Source organism: Oncorhynchus nerka, linkage group LG20, assembly GCF_034236695.1.
Source record: "Oncorhynchus nerka isolate Pitt River linkage group LG20, Oner_Uvic_2.0, whole genome shotgun sequence".
Classification (NCBI taxonomy): domain Eukaryota; kingdom Metazoa; phylum Chordata; class Actinopteri; order Salmoniformes; family Salmonidae; genus Oncorhynchus; species Oncorhynchus nerka.
Window position 1 is genome coordinate 61,288,536 of NC_088415.1, and position 22,790 is coordinate 61,311,325.

The following is a 22,790-nucleotide window of genomic DNA, read 5'->3' on the forward strand; positions in this document are numbered from 1 at the left end:
TGACAATTATTGTCTTATTGTCCTTCCTAGGCTGTGACAGCACGGGACTCCATGGCCAAGTCTCTGTACAGCTCTCTGTTTGACTGGATTGTCCTGCACATCAACCACGCTCTGCTCAACAGACGAGACATGGAGGAGGCCGTCTCTGTAAGACAACCATTCACTGTACTAACCCTAACCCAGAGACAGCTTGTCACTGTACTAACCCTAACCCAGAGACAGCTTGTCACTGTACTAACCCTAACCCAGAGACCGCTTGCCACTGTACTAACCCTAACCCAGAGACAGCTTGTCACTGTACTAACCCTAACCCAGAGACAGCTTGTCACTGTACTAACCCTAACCCAGAGACAGCTTGTCACTGTACTAACCCTAACCCAGAGACAGCTTGTCACTGTACTAACCCTAACCCAGAGACAGCTTGTCACTGTACTAACCCTAACCCAGAGACAGCTTGTCACTGTACTAACCCTAACCCAGAGACAGCTTGTCACTGTACTAACCCTAACCCAGAGACAGCTTGTCACTGTACTAACCCTAACCAAGAGACCGCTTGCCACTGTACTAACCCTAACCCAGAGACAGCTTGTCACTGTACTAACCCTAACCCAGAGACAGCTTGTCACTGTACTAACCCTAACCCAGAGACAGCTTGTCACTGTACTAACCCTAACCCAGAGACCGCTTGCCACTGTACTAACCCTAACCCAGAGACAGCTTGTCACTGTACTAACCCTAACCCAGAGACAGCTTGTCACTGTACTAACCCTAACCCGAGACAGCTTGTCACTGTACTAACCCTAACCCGGAGACAGCTTGTCACTGTACTAACCCTAACCCAGAGACAGCTTGTCACTGTACTAACCCTAACCTAACCCTTTCACTGCAATGTTAAAGCCATCTGTAACTTTCACTTCCAGTAAAAAGTGATGCCCCTGCATTTGTTTGACAACCTTTCAACGCAGCTTTAGAAAGTATTAGTTTTACTTTTATTACTTTTATTATTACACATTTAACTTTTAAAATTTCTCTATTTTCTTTCTCTGCATTGTTGGGAAGGGCCCATTAAGTAAGCAGGAAAAAGGGATTTATATTCAGATTATTTTTAGTGTTTGTCCATAGGTATCCTGGATATATTTGGTTTTGAGGATTTCCAGACGAATAGCTTTGAACAGTTCTGCATCAACTACGCCAACGAGAAATTACAGTATTACTTCAACCAGCACATCTTCAAGCTGGAGCAGGTGAGCTCTATAAGGGAAATGAAAGGGGGATAAGGAGTCAGTTGCACTACTGAATGCATTATAAACCCTTCACCCCATAAAATGTTACCTTCATGTGAAGTTAAATCATCTCTAATTGGGAATCAATAGTAATTTATTCATTCATCCACCCATTTATTCACGCATCCATCTGTCCATCCATCTATTCCAGAAGGAGTACCAGGCAGAGGGGATCAGCTGGAGTACCATAGACTACACGGACAACCTGGGCTGTATCCATCTGATCAGCCAGAAACCCACTGGGCTTTTCCACCTACTGGATGAGGAGAGCAAGTAAGTCTGGGAGGGCCTAGAGTTTGAACCTAAAACTAGGGCCCAGAGTGTTTCTAGTCAGGTCACATGGTCAGGAAAATCTCCTGGCCCTGTCTGCAAGGGCTGTATCTCAGTAGTCTGTAGTTACTTCTTGTCTTATACCTTTATCACCACTGATTTAGAGGAAGTGGACAGATGAAAAGAAGCTTACTGGTTGGCTTCCTCTATTGCTTTTACCTAACCCAGTCTTTGTGACCTTAGTCTCCCTCAGGCCACGGATGACACTCTGCTGAACAAGTTCAAGCAGCAGCATCAAGACAACCCGTACTTCGTCCCCACCACAGTGATGTTACCAGCCTTCGTCATCCAACACTTCGCTGGGAAGGTCAAATACCAGATCATGGTAGAGAAAGGGCAAGGGGAGCAACCTAGTAGTCTACACTGTCAGTCGAAGGGACATCACACAGCTAACTGTCCTGCTTATACAACCCTTTCTTTATCCTGTCTTCCTCCTCTCATTGTGTCCCTCTGCCTCTCCTTCCTCTCCTCCTTCCTCCATCCGTCTCCTCTTCCTCTCTACCTCCCTGTGTCTCGCTCTCCCTTCTCAACCCCTAACCCTCGTCATATCCTCTCATTCCATCTCTCTACCTCTCCTCTTCCCCTCTTCTCCGTATCACGATCAGGATTTCCGGAAGAAGAACACGGATCACATGCGTCCGGACATCGTGGCGTTGCTACGTAGCAGCGAGCGGGCATTCATGCGTCAGCTGATTGGGTCAGACCCGGTGGCAGTGTTCCGATGGGGCATCCTCCGGGCCACCATACGCATCATAGCGGCCTTCAACGAGGCCGGACGCCGCCGGGCAGTCCCAGGTAGGCTTCACTTTAGATACCCTGATTGGACAGGTCTAGGAGAGAGGGTATTTCACGTTTACATGAACTGACCAGGCAAGAGAAAACGGTGCACTTTTTATTAGCATATAACTGTAATTGGTCAAGAGTTTTTCGTTTTTTTTCTGGTCAGGTTATGAGTCTCTTGAGATACGACTTGCTACACTTTGGTGGCGACGATGATGATAAGATGACTAACATGGCAAGGCCTGTTTACTCTACAGGTCTGGTGAAACACACCTCCCGTCAGTCTATAGGGGAACTGAAGAGGAGACCGAGCTCGGCTCTGCAGAGACTGTCCAGGTAAGAGGAGAGAGAGACTATGATGCCACTCGTTACAGTTGCAACGTTATAGTTGAGCATGTTTCACCTTCATTGAAGGAGAAGAGACAGAAGGCCTTAGTCCAGGGGTGTGCTATCGTATCCACAGAGGGCTGATGTAGGGGCAGGTTTTTGTTCCAGCCAAATTCATCAAATCAAAGTTTGTTGGTCAGATGTGCCAAATACAACAGGTGTGGACTTTACAGTGTGTGTCTTCATGTGTGTGGGAGTGTCAGTGTAGAACTAAATAATTAAGGGGGTCAATGTAAACAGTCCGAGTAGCCATTTGATTACCGGTTTAACAGTCTTATGGCTTGGGGGTAGAAGCAGTTCAGGAGCCTTTTGGTCCCAGACTTGGCATTCTTGCACCGCTTGCCATGTGGTAGCAGAGAGAACAGTCTATGACTTCAGTGGCTGGAGTCTTTGACAATTTTTTGGGCCTTCCTCTGACACTGCCTGATATAGAGGTCCTGGATGGCAGGGAGTTGGCCCCAGTGATGTACTGGGTTGTACATGCTACCCTCTGTAGTGTCTTGCAGTCGTATGATGAGCACTTGCCATAGAAAGCGGTGATGCAGCAAGTCAAGATGCTTTCAATGGTGCAGCTTTAGAACCTTTTGAGGATCTGACAGCTCAAGCCAAATCTTTTCAGGCTCCTTCACGACTGTGCTGGTGTGTTTGGACCATGATAGGTTCTGATTGATGTGGACGCCGAGGAACTTGAAGCTCTCGAACTGCACCACACTGCCAGGTCTCTGACCTACTTCCTATAGGCTGTCTCATCGTTGTCAGTGATCAAGCTTACCACTCGTGTCGTCTGCAAACTTAATGATGGTGTTGGAGTCGTGTGTGGCCACAGTCGTGGGAGTACAGGAGGGAACTGAGCACGCACCCCTGAGGGAGCCCCCGTGTTGAGGGTCAGCGTGACGGATGTGTTGTTGCCTACCCTCACCACCTGAGGTGGCCCGTCAGGATCCGTTTTCAGAGGGATGTGTTTAGTCCCAGGGTTCTTAGCAGCTTAGTGATGAGTTTGGAGGACACTATGGTGTTGAACGTGAACTGCAATCTCACATAGGTGTTCCTTTTGTCCAGGTGGGAAAAGACAGTGTGGAGTGCAATAGAGATTGCGTCATCTGATTCAACTAACATTTTTCTCCAGCCACAGCTCCCTACTGGACTTCTCGTTCGATCGGTCCGATGACAATCCTCTGGAGGTGTTTGAGGACATCTTTGCCAACTATGAGAAAAAGAAGTAAGTGGGCTGGAGGGAAAAGCAGGAGCCAGGTTGTTGATGGGATGTTACATACTGCACATTATCAACAAGAAACTATGCTGAAAGCTAGCCTGCTCTAGCCAACGTTATCATTGTCAAGCCATGAATACATAATAATTGTCATCCATCTTGCCTGTAAAATCCAGGTCACCACCATCTCTGTCTTTTCTCCCCATAGGAAGAGCAAGACCAGCAAGCACAAGCAGCTCATTCCTACGGTAATGTACTAGTAGTTGCCATTATCAAAGAAGTGATTTCTTGGGTCTTTTTATTGGTTTATGTTACTTCTGTACTGTCTTTACAGTTCACATAGACAGGACAGTCTCCTGGCCCTATGTATAATCACATTACAATACTGTGTCATTGTAGTTGTGTAACAATGTGTGATGATGATTGATGTGGTACGTCCTACAGAATCTGATGAACTCTCGGTCCCTGAAGCACATCGTAGGCCTGACGCTCCATGACCGAGCCTCCCGCTCTCTGCTCCACCCACATCAGAGGAAGAAACCACCCAGCATCAGCGCTCAGTTCCAGGTCTGCTTTCCCAACACACACACATGCAGGCACACACACCAGCCTCCTCCCACTGAGAGCTGACCAGAAAAATGAGCTTGTCTTAGCATTGTGTGTATTTCATTGAAACTCCGTTAAAGATCACTAATGGGGGCTGTAAACAGCATTACCTCAGCTAACTGATGTGATACATTGTAATGTTATTCTGTAGGCGTCTCTCAATAAGCTGCTGGAGACTGTGGGGAAAGCAGAGCCTTTCTTCATCCGCTGTATCCGTTCCAATGCTGAGAAGGTAGGATTACATGTACTGTATAAAGATTGTCTATGTCTATCCCTTAAAGAAAAGGTCACATAATTTCACCTGAAATTTCACATGTGAAAAAAATGTTTTTCAAAATGTGATCACGTTGAAATTCATGTTGTTTTTCCGTAAGGGAATACCTAGGACGATACAGTAGTTACCAGGGTTGGGGTCAATTCCATTTAAATTAAGAAAGTAAACCAAATATCAATTCAGAATTTTTCGAATTGAAATGCATTGAAGAGAATTTGAATTTGAATTTTTGTGTACTTCCTGAATTGACCCCAACCCTTATATTTATTTGCATTTTGGCAATTTAGCACAGTGGTTTTCAAATTTCCTCCGGGACCCCCAGACAGACATATCACAATTTTGTATCCCTAAACTAGCACACCTGATTCACCGAGTCAATGGCTTGATGATTACTTGACAAGTTGAATCAGGTTAGCTTGCTCTGGAATAGTTCAAATACATGGAACGTCTGGGGTCCCCAAGGAACGGTTTGAAAACCCCTGATTTAGCAGACGCTTAAGTCAGTATTAATGACAGAATTTCTCTTTTTAATGCATTCAGTGATGCAACTCTTTGTGTTCCTTGTAGAAGGAGATGCTGTTTGATAATGCTCTGGTGCAACAGCAGCTGAGGTACACAGGCATGTTGGAGACGGTACGCATCCAGAAGTCTGGCTACAACGCCAAGTTCACCTTCACAGAGTTCCTAGAGCAGTTCAAACTGTTGCTGCCTAAAGAAGCCACCACAGCACCAGAGGACATAGCTAACCTGCTGCAGGAGATGGGCCTAGGACAGAGCACGTACCAGATTGGGAAAACCAAGGTAACACTTTACATTTTAGCCATTATAGCCTCCATAGAAAAGCTGAAAAGGGATTTAGTAATTCTTGCTTAAACAACCAAAAGCATAATTTGACTTCATATTAAACATGTAGTCCCATCTAAATGTCCTTTTTCTCCCAGGTGTTCCTGAAGGAGAGGGAGAAGCAGCATCTCCAGGACACCCTGAACAAGGAAGTGATGCGTCACATCGTCATCCTCCAGCGCTGGTTCAGGGCCTGTCTCAGCAGGAGCCACTTCCTCTACAAGAAAGACGCCGCCATCAGAATACAGGTTTGTACCTATATGGCAGAAACCATGATCCCACTGGTAACTATTGCTTAAAATCACAACAATGTGTACAAGACCTATCCCAGCCCTTGTAATATATTTTTCAGGGGGCACTGTATAAAAAGCCCCTATGTGGTAGGGTAAGATTCATTGATTTTTACAGCTGTGCTACTGTGTCCTAGCCAAATTTCCCCTCAGGGATAATAAAGTTGATCTCATCTTCTCCTATAGCGATGTTGGCGTGCGTTCCGGGCGGACACCAGATGCCGTGCGGCCACAGTGATCCAGGCAGCGTGGCGAGGCTCTCAGAAGAGGAAAGACTACCTGAGAAAGAGGAACAGCATCAAGAAGATGCAGACACTGTTCAGGAACAAACCAGATCTAAACAGGTACTAAGACTCATCTTTTTATCTCCTAAAAATGTACAATAAAGTTATAGAACTTTGAACTTCAGGGCCTTGAGTTTTTCTGACCAGCACAAATCTGACCCTACTTCTAGCTCAAAGGCTGAGGTAGAGAAGCCCATGCCTCCCCAGCTCCCTTCCAAGACCCAGTCCATGCCCCCGCCCAAGCTTCAGCCCAAGCACCAGAACCAGCCCTCGCCCAAGCACCAGAGAAGCCTGGAGAGGAAGGAGCTGAGGAGGCAGCACAGTTTGGAACCAAGCCCCAATAGGAGCCTCCAACCAGGCCCAGAGGTTAACAGACAGGAGGCTACCCAAAGGAACACAGAATCGGAGAAGAGAGAGGGTAGAGGCTCTCCACCTCCTCTCAACAGACCTCTCTCCCTTCCCCTGGACCCCAAGGCTGGCAGGTACGATTCTCTCCCATCCCTCACCTCTCTACCGCGCACCCCATCCTTCACCTCTGACCTATCCACTGTGATAGCTGATGTGTGCAGTGGCAGATTAGGTGGCAGTGGCATCCCCCAGGTGGATATAGAACTTTGAACTTATTCATCAACTATTGGTAGTGGATGAAGTGAGTGCCCAGTCTCCCACCCACCTCAATGCAAATTAAGTGTTTTTAGCACCTGCTAAAAAATATTATATACATCTGTTATAAAGTGTTTTGTTAGGTGGAAAAGCACCATATACGGTACCATTCAAACATTTGGACACCTACTCATTTAAGGGTTTTTCTTTATTTTAGTATGTTCTACTTTGTAGAATAATAGTGAAGACATCAAAACTGTGAAATAACACATATGGAATCATGTAGTAACCAACATTTTTTTTTTTACAAATCAAAATATATTTTATATTTGAGGTTCTTCAAAGTAGCCACCTTTTTGTATTGGTGAAATCTTTGCACACTCTTGGCATTCTCTCAACCAGCTTCACCTGGAATGCTTTGCCAACAGTCTTGAAGGAGTTCCCACATATGCTGAGCACTTGTTGGAAGCTTTTCCTTCACTCTGTGGTCCAACCCATCCCAAACCATCTCAATTGGGTTAAGGTTGGGTGATTGTGGAGGCCATCTAATGAAGCACCCCATCACTCTCCTTCTTGGTCAAATAGCCCTTACACAGCCTGGAGGTGTGTTGGGTCATTGTCCTGTTGAAAATCAATTGATAGTCCCACTAAGTGCAAACCAGATGGGATGACGTATGGCTGCAGAATGCTGTGGTAACCATGCTAGTTAAGTGTGTCTTGAATTCTATATAAATCAGACCGTGTCACCAGCTAGGCACTCCCACACCATCACACCTCCTCCATGCTTCACGGTGGGAACAACACATTCTTAGATTATCCGTTCACCTACTCTGCGTCTCACAATGACATGGCAGTTGGAACAAAAAATCTCAAATTTGGACTCATCAGACCAAAGGACAGATTTCCACCGGTCTAATGTTCATTGCTCATGTTCCTTGGCCCAAGCAAGTCTCTTCTTCTAATTGGTGTCCTTTAGTAGTGGTTTATTTGCAGCAATTCGGCCATGAAGGCCTGATTCACACAGTCTCCTCTGAACAGTTGATGTTGAGATGTGTCTGTTTCTTGAACTCTGTGAAGCATTTATATGGCTGCAATCTGAGGCTGGTAACTCTAATGAATTTATCCTCTGCAGCCGAGGTAACTCTGGGTCTTCCTTTCCTGTGGCGGTCCTCATGAGATCCAGTTTCATCATAGAGCTTGATGGTTTTTGCGACTGCACTTGAAGAAACTTTCAAAGTTCTTGAAATGTACTGGATTGACTGACCTTGATGTCTTAAAGTAATGATGGACTGTCGTTTCTCTTTGCATATTTGAGCTGTTCTTGCCATAATATGGACTTGGTCTTCTACCAAATAGGGCTATCTTCTGTACACCATCCCTACCTTGTCACAACACAACTGATTGGCTCAAACCCATTAAGAAGGAAATTAATTTGACAAATTAACTTAACAAGGCACACCTTGTTAATTTAAATGCATTCCAGGTGACCTACCTCATGGTTGAGAGAATGCCAAGAGTGTTCAAAGCTGTCAAAGCAAAGGGTGGCTACTTTGAAGAATCTAAAATATATTTTGATTTGTTTAACAATTTGTATTGGTTACTACATGATTCCATATGTGTTATTCCATAGTTTTGATGTCTTCATTATTATTCTACAATGTAGAAAATAGCAAAAATAAAGAAAAACCCTTGAATGAGTAGGTGTCAACTTTTGACTGGTACTGTAAATCCAATCCATATTATATTTTTTAACAGGGACGGAGAGGGGGCGCTCACCAGCCTGTCCCCTTACACAGGCACCCTGGAGCGCTACTCCCACTTGGAAGATATCAAGGAGCATGCAAAGAGGTGGAAGAGCAGGAGGGAGGGAAGACATCCGGAAGATTCCAGCCCTGAGATCCAGCGGCCCAGGGATAAACGCATGGAGGGGTTGCTGCTGTATGACATATTATTATGTGATGTTATCACAATGTTATGTCCAGTGGTGAAGTGGAGAGTAAACACCATTTATGCACCGGTGTTGACTCATCTTTTGCGGAAAAAGGCATTGAAATTATAGGGAGCGTTACTCACTGCGAATATCATTTACCCACCTATTTTCTTACCTCTACATCACTGGTTAGGTCATGTCTTAGTGTTTCTCTCAACCATACCTGTTAAGACCCGTCAATGTCCCCTCAATATGATCTTGGATCACTAGGTAGATATACATCAAGTTGTTTCTTTCCCCATTCTCTGATTTATCGTTCATCAATATCTTATAGCAATGTCTTGAATTCTAACAGAGTTTACAGTTGACATATTTCTATCTCTTACCTCAGGAACCGAGGGAAGTCTATCTCGCTGGACAACGTGTCCAAACTCAGCTCCTCAGGGTCAGGCTCAGACAGCTCTTCCTCCATTACTGAGGTACTACTACTCTACTATTGTTCCTTCATACACGTTAGATATGTACTACTGAGGTATTCTTCTCTCGTAATGTAATTATTACTATTACACTCTACACCATTACGTATCACAGCTCTCCCTCTGCCACTGAGGTACTGGTCTCATACTGTATGTGACTGTCATTAATGTTATTCTATTGCCTCATTACTTATCACTCACACAGGTACAGTTGATGTCGGAAGTTTACATACACCTTAGCCAAATACATTTAAACTCAGTTTTTCACAATTCCTGACATTAATCCTGGAAAAGATTCCCTGTCTTGGGTCAGTTAGGATCACCACTTTATTTTAAGAATGAAATATCAGAATAATAGTAGAGAGAATTATTTCTTTCCGCTTTTATTTCTTTCATCACATTCCCAGTGGGTCAGACATTTACATACACTCAATTAGTATTTGGTAGCATTGCCTTTAAATTGTTTAACTTGGGTCAAACGTTTTGGGTAGCCTTCCACAATCATCCCACAATAAGATGGGTGAATTTTGGCCCATTCATCCTGACAGAGCTGGTGTAACTGAGTCAGGTTTGTATGCCTCCTTGCTCGCACACGCTTTTTCAGTTCTGCCCACACATTTTCTATAGGATGGAGGTCAGGGCTTTGTGATGGCCACTCCAATACCTTGACTTTGTTGTCCTGAAGCCATTTTGCCACAACTTTGGAAGTATGCTTGGGGTCATTATCCATTTGGAAGACCCATTTGCGACCAAGCTTTAACTTCCTGACTGATGTCTTGAGATGTTGCTTCAATATATCCAAATACATTTCCTTCCTAATGATGCCATCTACTTTGTGAAGTGCACCAATCCCTCCTGCAGCAAAGCACCCCCCACAACGTGATGCTGACACCCCCGTGCTTCACGGTTGGGATGGTGTTCTTTGGCTTGCAAGCCTCCCCTTTTACCTCCAAACTTAACGATGGTCATTATGGCCAAACTGTTCTATTTTTGTCTCATCAGACCAGAGGATATTTCTCCAAAAAGTATGATCTTTGTCCCCATGTGCAAACCGTAGTCTGGCTTTTTTACGGCGGTTTTGGAGCAGTGGCATCTTCCTTGCTGAGTGGCGTTTCAGGTTATGTCGATATAGGACTCGTGTAAACTTCTGACCCACTGGAATTGTGATTCAGTGAAATAATCTGTTTGTAAACAATTGTTGGAAAAATGACTTGTCATGCACAAAGTAGATGTCCTAACCGGCTTGCCAAAACTATAGTTTTAACAAGAAATCTGTGGAGTGGTTGAAAAATGAGTTTTAATGTATGTAAACTTCCGACTTCAACTGTAGCTAAGAGGCTATATGGCATGTTGTTACTGTATTTCCTAACCCCCTGCTGATGCTGACACAAACATGGATGGATCCCACTCTTCAGCTGGTCAGTAGGCACGAAGCGGGAAAACATTTTATAACCGAAAAAATCTAATTCAGCATTCTATGTTTGGGGGGTATAAGATTTAGTTTAAGACGACTTAACATTTCACAGAAATGGAACCACTAAACTAGACATGATGATGACTGGGACTTTCCAACTTTTGACATAAAGACAAATAAAGATGACAAACATTAATGATTTCAAACTTGCCCAAACCTACATGTTCCCGCAGTATCCATACCCATATTGTTTGTTCTCAATTTTTTTTTCAATATAATTGATCATTTGGATATTTCTAGGGCTTGTTATACTTTATGCCAATTGTTCTATTTTATCTGTAGTCCACGTTTTTTCAATACTTAGATAATAATGCGTTTGATTCATCCACTGTCTTAATGATCTTGTGATTTCCAGGTTTTAAAAGTTCAATTTAAAAAAAAAAATGTCTACTTCATATTCATCATCTCCAGCACCACCAACATATGAAGTCAAAATAAATATATATATATTTCCAATTAGGTTACGTTTTTTCCCGAAATTACTGATGACAAAAGAATGGTCCAACCCACTGCACCCTCATATGCCATGTCTTGAAATAGTCGGATTAAAAGTAAACTTACATTGTAAATCTTCTGCCACTTTCTAACTTTTAAGAAAATTCTACATGCGACCACCTGTTTCAAAATGTATTTTCCCATTTTGTTCCTACTGAACCTTGAACAGTGAGGGGTCTCTCAGTCCCTCAACTCACCAGTGCCTCTTGACCTTTCCTGGCCACCATAGGTCAGGGTGCGCTCCCGCAAGCGGCCCAATCACAAACGGCGGTTAGCCTACGCCCGAAGCGGGCTGATGTTTAACCTTAAGGGTTCCCAGGAGAGCGAGTTTTGGAGCTTCCCCCTCCCACCCATGAGCCCCTCACCGGGGGTCAGTGGCATGGGCCAGTCCAACCAACCAGAGGTCCACATCCGTCCACGCAAACCTGAGGTCCAGGTACCAACCGGCCTGACTATGGAAAACTACTACGGGCCCTGGCACTGCACGCTGACTGACTCTTGCTGTGCATGCACTGCAGGCTTTGTGTATGTTAAGACAGGGTCTCATCTCCGCTCGTCTCACAGTCCCCGGCTGGATGGGTCTGCAATGTTCTACAGTGGCTAGATGGCTCTCTGGTTGCTGCAGCTTGTTTCTGACCTTTTTTGTCACAATGTTTAGGCAACACCATCAAAACCATGTACAGTTCACATCCCATTGATACAAGTTCAATGTTATGGGAGTAGTAATGGGATTAGTTCCCCAGTTGTCCTTGTGTTTATTCTCTGTTGGTAAAGAGAGCTAATAATTGTTTTGTTCTACAAACTATAGCCTCTCATATAGCACACAGGTTTGTGGCAATCAAGATACACAATGATAACTAATATTTTAGTCTGTGATGTTCATTGCTGCCCTCAATTGACTACAGCAAAAAAGGTCATACGTCAGGCAGAGGTTAGGCTCATGATGCTGCTGAAGGTTTAAACATGGGTTAAGAGGGAGTGTCCACCATGTTCCTTTATCTCAGTCCATTCCTTTGACGTCCATGGTGGGAGATTACTGTAAGAGAGCACTCTTCGGGGAGCAGGAAGGGAGAGGGACTGAACTTGGCTATGGGTGTGGTGGATGCAGGCAGACCGGTGTTCCTGCTGGGGAATTGGGTACTAACCAATGATGTATATACACCCTTGATTTATTATGCTATGTATTGGCCAAATGAGTGGCTTTGAAGCCATTGGCCGCCATATTGGCACTCCTCAGGAGGAGCAGTCCTCCATAGGAACGAATGGAATTCTACAGTATTTCAATCAAATGTTTCAAAGACAAAATACCTGTATTTAAGTATTTCTTTGTTGTAGTGGGGACAGTAGCTTTAGTACTCTCTAAAAAATGTTTTGGTAAAAAAGCGGAGGGATCGATGCTATGAATGCAATGACTGATCATTGAGGAAATTATTTTTTTAACCATGTTTTGGGGATGTACAGTGTTTGTTTACATTTAACTTGTTTACAAACATTGAAGTAAGAAAAAAAAGCTTATGTCTGGTTCTGATGGGGTACGACAGTTGAATTAAGCTCAAGGAGGCATTTATAAGGTATATTCTTCAACAACAAAAAACATCAAGAATCAATGGGTTTATCATTAATTTATAAGTCCAAAAATGTATGTAGCAACTAAGGATTCTCAAAAACAAATGTAGACATTAAAGGCATTTCTATAACTTCAAAAATCTTTTTTTACAATGGAGGGAAAATGGCTGCACAAAAATGGCTGCGCTCTGGCTTCAAAACATCACTCCCAACTGTCATCTAGGGTTTATATACATCATTGGAACTAGCTAACTAACTGGTGTGGCTGGGCCTGGGAGTTTTCCCCAGCATGGTTGTTGTCTCATGTCATACAATCTTAGATGGTCAGTAATTGTTTTCCCTCAGTTTCAGAAATCTTCAGATATTACCACGGATGTTGGAAGGTTCAGCCTCCCAGCCAGGAGTACCAATGAGAGCTCAATTATCAAAGACTACAGCCAATCCCAGCCAACCACACCTGAGAGGTAAAGGCGGGAGGAGTAAGGAGGCTGTAAACCATAATTGATTTGTTTTTTTTCCTGTATATTGAATGGAGATGATACTATGTTCTTTGTCATGGTTAAATGTTAGCATTTTGTGTTCCACAGACTTGGCTTTTTCAGTAAGATTATGAAGAAATGGCCCAATAGAGACTCTCAGCCACCTGAGTACGGGAAGCGGACTAATGAGAATACACAATCTGAAAAAGGAGGTAATGTAGTCCTGCCCCCTACAGCAAACTGCTCCCTGTGCCTTCCAGCTTCAGGGCTCTATTTTAGGCTGGCGTTAAGGTGACACTAGTATCAAACGCACATTAGTTTGCAATTTCATCATGTAAAAACTGGAGCTCTGCATTTTCCAGCCTGAATTCCAGGTTTACCTGTCTTATATCAGCTCGCTTTCGCTCAGATGGGCGGGGTGGAAATATTGGAGGTGTGTCCTTAAAAACACGATCCAAAGTGCTAATTTCAGGCTGCGCTGATAGGGATATTTAAGGCCAACCAAAAGCTGGTTCTAGTGGTAAACAAAGTTGGCTATGGCATGAATTTTGACAGCGAAAACTCAGCCTATCCAGCTGTGACGCACACTGCCCATATTCGCATGAAACGAGAGTAGACTAATGTGCTTTTGGTGCCTGTAGATTTTGTATTTAGAAACAAAAAATGTTTTTTCCCCATTTTCAGGTTTATTTGATAAAAAAAACAAGCATAGCCTCCCCTCCTCTCAATTAAGGTTGTTTTTGTCTGCCCAATGTAATCTGGAAGTAGTCAAGACTGCTAATTAAGGGTTTAACTCCTGAGACCACTTGGAAGTAAATCTTAATCACCAAAGCTTTATTAAAATATCACGTTTGAGAGGAATTAAACAGTGAGCTGAAATTCACCTTTTTATCTATGCATTGTAGGCCGTCCCACATCATTTTAGCCATGCAGGTCCATTTTGGACGTGTGTAAAAACCCTCCATAGTGTGTTGTTTTTAATATTATATGCCCATGGGTGCCTGTAAGTGTGACATAGGCTATTTAAAACAAGTTGTTGTTTTGATTAGAATTAGTTTTAGGCCGTAACAATAATGAATTTAATCTTGCTTATTGACAATGTTTGGCATGTCCATGCTCAGCCATAATGAAATATACAGTAAGCCTAGACCCTATATCAGTGTGAATGCTATTGAAGGCAGTTACTTAGAACAATATGGTCTGCAAATGGGTTCAAGTTAACCTGTTAAGAAATGAGGGGATTGGTCTACATTTAGTTTCTGTAAGCCATTTAACAAACTATAACAGACTTACAATGAAATTGGAGTTGATTCCAAGGCAATACATAAAAGATTGTAAACACACAATCTGAAACAACCACATATTTTGCCATGGAGCACGTTCTGATTGGCCAGTGAGGGGCCAAGCCTTGACACACTCACACCTTGTTTATTCATCGAAACCCAGCCCTTTCGTGCCAATGCCAGCAAGTGCACCGATAATTGTGATAGCAAAGTTGTTTATTTCTCACACACCCCTGGACCTGTAACGTTACCGTTTAGATTTAACATTGCATTAGGTTTGTTAAAATAGGGCCCTATGACTGATACGATTTGAAAGGCACTAAAAATGTGTCTCTTTACTACCATCTAGTGGTCAATGGTATAATCTCAACCACATGTCCCCTCTATCTAAAAGCACACACACACATCCTTCCCTTACCTACAGCCATCTCTCCATTCTCCTACCCCTTGTCGAGCGAGGGCAGCGGGCAGCCTCATAACCCCTCCATCATGATCAGCCGAGCCGCGAGAGTTTCTGAGAAGTGGAATGCTTCTCTGGAACGGGAGATCACCAACACCAACGAGCTCCGAAACCTGGACGAGTTCCTGGGGAACCAGGTGGGATACCTGTCTCTCACTCACCTGGTATTCACACCAGGCTTAGGAGTTATCCCTATTGCAACTGCATGTTTGTTTTATTAAACAATCAGTATTCTATTGCCCATTGGTTTATTAGGATGTGTTTTAGTCTTCAGAGTTTTTCAAGAGCAGTTATTGACTGACTAAGATCGCCCTGTCATTCATTCACCATCTTTCTTTCTCACTCATTGACACACTCACATGTGTACTAATAACTCTGAGACATGGCGCCATAGGCGTCTATAGACATTTTCCTTCACGTGCTTGGTTACTTGCATGTTCTTGCAGTGCATCTTTATAACATACCGACTTACCAGTTCTGGTCAGAGAATCTGAACGTGTAGTCAGGGCCATTTTGAATGATAGATAATGATACATGTAGAGATCCATAAATAAGAATTTGTTCTTAACTGACTTAGTTAAATATATATATTTTTAAATTATGTATGAAAAAAATCCATGTAACTTCATACCCACCATCTCTCCAGGTAAATGAGCTGCGTACAAGGGCGAAGAAGCTGTCAGCGACAGAGAGCATCTTCCTCACAGCCACCATGCAGTTCAGAGAGACCATCAAGGGCATGTACTCCGTCTCGGTGAGTATCCAAGTCTATCCACCGGACTGATCTGGGCACCTTGAACACAGAGATCGTTTTATGGAGCTCTAGGTATTTTGATAAGGAACTATGCATGGGGGTAATTAACCAAGTTCAAAAGGGCGTCTTGAAACGGGTTTTAAAATCGATTGGCGTTCACTGCCTGAGACGGATGTAAAGATTTGGGTTGTGCTATACTGTACATCAAATCACCCCCACACTCTTCATGAACCCTGTCCTCCTCTCCCATGTGTACTCTCCAAACAGAAGCCCCACATCAGCTACAAGGGCTTGATGAAGGGCTACCAGAACCGGGTGTCCAGTCTTGCCGAAGCCAAGCAGCAGACTGAGGTCCAGTCAGTGGTCAACCTGTTCCAGTCCGTCCTGGATGGCTTCATACGGGGAGAGATCAAACGAGCGGAGGCTGGGCCGGTCAAGGTAGTTCTGAATAGAGTCAGACAAACGCACATTAAACACCAACAAAGACATACACATGCACTCACACACAGACACACACTCGCAACAGTTTTTTTTACATTGTTTGTGAGCAGAATACACTTTTGAAAGTTTAAGAGCTGTGTATGTAATTTTAAGAGGTGCAGTTGTTTCATGTCTACTTTTCAATGTGTTGCAGACCATGAAAAAGACAAAGATGAGAGGGAAAAAGAGCAAATGTGTAAGTTAAATTGTATGATAATAACCTCTGAATAGCACGGTCTAAAGTAAACACAGATTAATGGTCTGGGGTCCACAGTGCATGGATATCTCACTCAATTCTAGCGTATGTGGAGATTCTAGGATTTGCATGCACAACAAATGATTGGGATTTTTCAAACTGTGGCACGCAACATATACACATTTTCATTGATAAATCAGAGCCATACTATATTTCTAGCAGTGGAGTAAAGATACTTTAAAGTGCTACTTAAGTAGTTATGAGTATCTGTACTTTACTTTTTATATTTTTGACAACTTACTTCACTACATTCCTTAAGAAAATGATTTACCTTTTACTCCATACATTTTCCCTGACACCAAAAAGTACGTATTACATTTAGAAGGTTTAGCAGGACAGGAAAATGGTCCAATTCACACACTTATCAAGAGAACATCCCTGGTCATATCGACTGCCTCTGATCTTGCGGACTCACTAAACACAAATGCTTTTTTTGTAAATGGCGTCTGAGTGTTGGAGTGTGCCCCTAGATATCCATAAATTGAAAAAAGAAAAGTGTGCCATCTGGTTTGCTTACTATAAGGAATTTGAAATGATTTATCCTTTTACTTTTGATACTTCAGTATATTTAATTGCTCAAATATACTTAAGTATCATAAGTAAATGTAAAACCAAATACTTTTAGACTTTTACTCAAGTAGTATTTTACTGGGTGACTTTTACTTGAGTCATTTTCTATGAAGGTATCTTTTACTTTTACTCAATTATGACAATTGAGTAGTTTTTCCAACACTGATTTCTCAGTGTGTTTACAACCCGCCTGAAACTCCCTCCATTCACCATTTATGGTAACAAAATCATTTTCTGTATGATTTGGAGATGTTGGAACTGGGACATGACAGTTTAAAAGAAAGAGCAATGGCAAATTTGATCACTTTTCTATAGAGGTGTGGCCAGAATGTTTTTCATCGTTTGCAGTGCCAATCACTGGCTGTGCATTCTGTAAGATTGATTGTCTATTGAACAATTTAAAAGTAAATGCTGCCTACAGCCCACACTTCCATGAAAAATACGAATTGTTCAATATTTTGTTTATCAATACATGATTGTATTTCTATTTCCTACCATAGTATAGGCTCTGAGATTAAATAGGCTATTATGTCACACTCCTATCTCACAGCAATACTGTAGCCTACCCAGACTGCTAACAGTCTATTTACTTTCAAGCATTGGTTGGCTATTGAATGAGCGATGGATAAATATTAGCCTAATATTTGTGGTGTAGCGGGAATAAACCAATCATGTCAGAAAAGGAGAGACATGCCCTGCAATATGAGTATGATTTAGGCCTACAGTGCATTCGGGAAAGTGTTCCGACCCCTTGATCTTTTCCACATTTTATTACTTTACAGCCTTGTATTAAATTGTCGCCCCCTCAATCTACACACAATACCCCATAATGACGAAGCAAAAACAGGTTTAGAAAGTTTCGCTTTTTTTTTTTACTGGAATATCTCATTTACATAAGTATTCAGACCCTTTACTCTGTACTTTCGATAAAAGACAGTACTGTGCAGCCGTCTTCATCGACCTTGCCAAGGCCTTCGACTCTGTCAATCACCATATTCTTATCGGCAGACTCAGTAGCCTCGGTTTTTCGGGTTGACTGCCTTGCCTGGTTCACCAATTACTTTGCAGACAGAGTTCAGTGTGTCAAATCGGAGGGCATGCTATCCGGTCCTCTGGCAGTCTCTATGGGGGTGCCACAGGGTTCAAGCCTCGGGCCGACTCTTTTTTCTGTATATATCAATGATGTTGCTCTTGCTGCGGGCGATTCCCTGATCCACCTCTACGCAGACGACACCATTCTATATACTTTCGGCCCGTCATTGGACACTGTGCTATCTAACCTCCAAACGAGCTTCAATGCCATACAACACTCCTTCCGTGGCCTCCAACTGCTCTTAAACGCTAGTAAAACCAAATGCATGCTTTTCAACCGATCGCTGCCTGCACCCGCATGCCCGACTAGCATCACCACCCTGGATGGTTCCGACCTTGAATATGTGGACATCTATAAGTACCTAGGTGTCTGGCTAGACTGCAAACTCTCCTTCCAGACTCATATCAAACATCTCCAATCGAAAATCAAATCAAGAGTCTGCTTTCTATTCCGCAACAAAGCCTCCTTCACTCACGCCGCCAAGCTTACCCTAGTAAAACTGACTATCCTACCGATCCTCGACTTCGGCGATGTCATCTACAAAATGGCTTCCAACACTCTACTCAGCAAACTGGATGCAGTCTATCACAGTGCCATCCGTTTTGTCACTAAAGCACCTTATACCACCCACCACTGCGACTTGTATGCTCTAGTCGGCTGGCCCTCGCTACATATTCGTCGCCAGACCCACTGGCTCCAAGTCCATGCTAGGTAAAGCTCCGCCTTATCTCAGTCCATGCTAGGTAAAGCTCCGCCTTATCTCAGTTCACTGGTCACGATGGTAACACCCATCCGTAGCACGCGCTCCAGCAGGTGTATCTCATTGATCATCCCTAAAGCCAACACCTCATTCGGCCGCCTTTCGTTCCAGTACTCTGCTGCCTGTGACTGGAACGAATTGCAAAAATCGCTGAAGTTGGAGACTTTTATCTCCCTCACCAACTTCAAACATCAGCTATCCGAGCAGCTAACCGATCGCTGCAGCTGTACATAGTCTATTGGTAAATAGCCCACCCATTTTCACCTACCTCATCCCCATACTGTTTTATTTATTTACTTTTCTGCTCTTTTGCACACCAATATCTCTACCTGTACATGACCATCTGATCATTTATCACTCCAGTGTTAATCTGCAAAATTGTAATTATTCGCCTACCTCATGCCTTTTGCACACATTGTATATAGACTCCCCCCCTTTTTTTTCTTTTTTTTTCTACTGTGTTATTGACTTGTTAATTGTTTACTCCATGTGTAACTCTGTGTTGTCTGTTCACACTGTTATGCTTTATCTTGGCCAGGTCGCAGTTGCAAATGAGAACTTGTTCTCAACTAGCCTACCTGGTTAAATAAAGGTGAAATAAAAAATAAATAAAAAACTTTGTTGAAGCACCTTTGGCAGCAATTACAGCCTAAAGTCTTCTTGGGTATGACGCTACAAGCTTGGCACACCTGTATTTGGGGAGTTTCTCCCCTTCTCTGCAGATCCTTTCAAGCTCTGTCAGGTTGGATGGGGAGCGTCTCTGCACAGCTTTTTTTTAGGTCTCTCCAGAGATGTTCGATCGGGTTCAAGTCTAGGCTCTGGCTGGACATTGAGTCTTGTCCCGAAGCCATTACTGAGTTGTCTTGGCTGTGTGCTTAGGGTCATTGTCCTGTTGGAAGGTGAACCTTCACCCCAGTCTGAGGTCCTGAGCGCTCTGGAGCAGGTTTTCATTAAGGATCTCTGCATTTTGCCTCATTCATCTTTCCCTCGATTCTGACTAGTCTCCCAGTCCTGCCGCTAAAAAACAGGGATGGGGCCAGGTTTCCTCCAGATGTGACTCTTGGCATTCAAGCCATAGAGTTCAACTTGGTTTTATCAGATCAGAAAATCTTGTTTCTCAAGGTCAGAGAGTCCTTTTGGTGCCTTTTGGCAACTCCAAGCGGGCTGTCATGTGCCTTTTACTGAGGAGTGAGTGGTTTCCCTCCGATACTATCATAAAGGCCTGATTGGTTGAGTGATGCAGAGATGGTTGTCCTTCTGGAAGGTTCTCCCACCTCTGCAGAGGAACTCTGGAGCTCTGTCAGGGTGACTGGCTGGTCGGCCAGCTCTAGGAAGAGTCTTGGTGGTTCCAAACTTCATCCATTTAAGAATGATGGAGGCCATTGTGTTCTTGGAGACCTTCAATGCTCCAGAAATGTGTTGTTACCCTTCCCCAGATCTGTGCCTCGACACAATCCTATCTCGGAGCTCTACGGACAATTCCTCCGACTTCCATGGCTTGGTTTTTGCTCTGACATACAATGTCAACTATCGGACCTTATATAGACAGGTGTGTGATTTTCCAAATCATGTCCAATCAATTGAATTTATCACAGGTGGATTTGAATCAAGTTGTAGGAACATCTCAAGGATGACCAATGGAAACAGGATGCACCTGAGCTCAATTTCAAGTCTCATAGCAAAGGGTCTGAATAGTTATGTAAATATGGTATCTTTTTTTTAATAAATGTGCTCAAATTTCTAAAAACCTGTTTTCGATTTGTCATTATGGGGTATTGTGTGTAGACTGAGTAAAAAATAATATTGAATCAATTTTAAAATAAGGCTGTAACTTAACAAAATGTGGAAAAAGTCAAGGTGTCTGAATATTTTCCGAACACACTGCATATAATAAAAGTAAAATAAATATATTAGGCGACATGCTGCTATGTGATTATCTTACCAACGGAAAATTCATCTTTTAACATTAGGGCTACGTTGTAATGTTTTTATCAGCCTACCATTATTATAATTCCTGTGCATCAAACACCAACATTTCCCCCAAAGAACAATATTTGCTTCCAATACAGTTGATCAACCATTAGAAGTTGTTCGTATGCAAGGTCTGAGATATGCACACTTTCCTGTCAAGTTCAAAATGGATAAATACCAACCTTTGTGGGTGAAATTGGCGCACGCAAGGTTTATCATTTTTTTGTTGCACGCAACTTTGATAAGTAAGGTCCCAGGTTGCCTGTCATTCTCCCTATCTGATGTGTGTTATACTGTTTCAAGCCCAACAGCCCTCTAGATCACATGTTCAGTACGTACCAGGTGAACATCATGCAGTCCTGTGACCTGTGTGGTTCCTTCATCTGGGGCATGGAGAAGGCCTACATGTGCAGCGGTGAGTAGCCTACAGATAACACTCTGTTGTTCACCATCTTAAAACATAAAACTAGAACATAGAATAACCAGTGTATTATTTACACACATCTCGTACTGGGTCAGACACCCCTCTTTGCCTCCAGAACAGCCTGAATTCTTCGGGTTACAAAGTGTCGGAAATGTTTGTTGCTGAATTGGTATCAAGGGGCCTAACGTGTGCCAAGACCCCCGCCACCAGCCTGTACCATTGACACCAGGCAGGATTGGTCCATGGACTCATGCTGCGTACGCCAAATCCTGACTCTGCCATCAGCATGACGCAACAGCATTCGTCAGACCAGGCAATATTTTCCGACTCCTCAATTGTCAAGTTTTGGTGATTGCGTGCCCACTGGAGCCGCCACTGATAGGAGTGGAATCCGGTGTGGTCGTCTGCTGCAATAGCCCATCCGTGACAACAGTACACCACTGTTGTACTGCGCAGTTATGTCTGTTTGTGCACCATTCTCGATAAACCCTAGACACTGTCGCGCGTGAAATTCCCAGGAGGGCGGCCGTTTCTGGATCTGGCGCTCCTGGCAACGATGATCATACCTTGCTCAGTCGCTTAGATCACTCGTTTTGCCCATTCTAATGTTTAATCAAACAGTAACTTTATGCCCGTCTGCCTGCTTTATATAGCAAGCCACGGCCACCTGACAATCTGTAGGAGCGATACATTTTTGTGGACGAGGTGGTGTACCTAATAAACTGGCCGGCGAGTGTATATTTATAACATAGATGAGAACATTACAACAGAAATATACACTATATATACACAAGTATGTGGACACCCCTTCAAATTAGTGAATTCTGATATTTCCGCCACACCTGTTGCTGACGTGAATAAAATCGAGCACACAGCCATGTAATCTCCATAAACAAACATTGGCAGAAGAATGGAAGAACTGAAGAGCTCAGTGACTTTCAAAGTAGCACCGTCATAGGATGCCACGTTTCCAAGAAGTCAGTTCGTCAAATTTCTGCCCTGCTAAGCTGCCCCGTCAACTGTAAGTGCTGTTATTGTGAAGTGGAAACATCTAGGAGCAGCAATGGCTAAGCCGCGAAGTGGTAGGCCACACACAATCTCACAGAACGGGACCGCCGAGTGCTGAAGCGTGTAGCGCATAACAATAGTCTGTCCTTGGTTGCAACACTCACTACCAAATTCCAGCACAAGAACTGTTCGTTGGGAGCTTCATGAAATATGTTTCCGTGGCAGAGCAGCCGCACACAAGCCTAAGATCACCATGCCAAGCGTCGGCTGGAGTGGTATAAAGCTCACCGCCATTGGATGCTGGAGCACTGGCAACCTCTGGAGTGATGAATCACACTTCACCATCTGGCAGTCCGACAGACAAATCTCTGATGCCAAAAGAACGCTATCTGCCTGAATGCATAGTGCCAACAGTAAAGTT

General features: G+C 43.5%; 1 protein-coding gene across 5 annotated transcripts in view; it reads left to right on the forward strand.

The window, feature by feature from the left end:
• LOC115102892 (unconventional myosin-IXb-like) overlaps positions 1-22,790 on the forward strand; it is an 81,894-nt gene that overhangs the window by 39,990 nt on the left and 19,114 nt on the right. For 4 of the 5 annotated variants that reach the window (XM_029623310.2, XM_029623307.2, XM_029623309.2 and 1 more), the window contains exons 9-32: positions 31-147; positions 1,110-1,244; positions 1,435-1,556; positions 1,797-1,938; positions 2,219-2,408; positions 2,651-2,729; positions 3,907-3,999; positions 4,199-4,238; positions 4,435-4,557; positions 4,748-4,828; positions 5,438-5,671; positions 5,812-5,961; positions 6,190-6,347; positions 6,458-6,769; positions 8,646-8,828; positions 9,212-9,299; positions 11,495-11,701; positions 13,177-13,295; positions 13,419-13,522; positions 15,018-15,190; positions 15,700-15,807; positions 16,075-16,245; positions 16,442-16,483; positions 21,241-21,352. In XM_029623310.2, coding sequence (XP_029479170.2) covers positions 31-147; positions 1,110-1,244; positions 1,435-1,556; positions 1,797-1,938; positions 2,219-2,408; positions 2,651-2,729; positions 3,907-3,999; positions 4,199-4,238; positions 4,435-4,557; positions 4,748-4,828; positions 5,438-5,671; positions 5,812-5,961; positions 6,190-6,347; positions 6,458-6,769; positions 8,646-8,828; positions 9,212-9,299; positions 11,495-11,701; positions 13,177-13,295; positions 13,419-13,522; positions 15,018-15,190; positions 15,700-15,807; positions 16,075-16,245; positions 16,442-16,483; positions 21,241-21,352 — 3,283 coding nt within the window. The remainder of the gene's footprint in view (positions 1-30; positions 148-1,109; positions 1,245-1,434; positions 1,557-1,796; positions 1,939-2,218; positions 2,409-2,650; positions 2,730-3,906; positions 4,000-4,198; positions 4,239-4,434; positions 4,558-4,747; positions 4,829-5,437; positions 5,672-5,811; positions 5,962-6,189; positions 6,348-6,457; positions 6,770-8,645; positions 8,829-9,211; positions 9,300-11,494; positions 11,702-13,176; positions 13,296-13,418; positions 13,523-15,017; positions 15,191-15,699; positions 15,808-16,074; positions 16,246-16,441; positions 16,484-21,240; positions 21,353-22,790) is intronic. The other variant, XM_029623311.2, reaches the window with a different exon arrangement.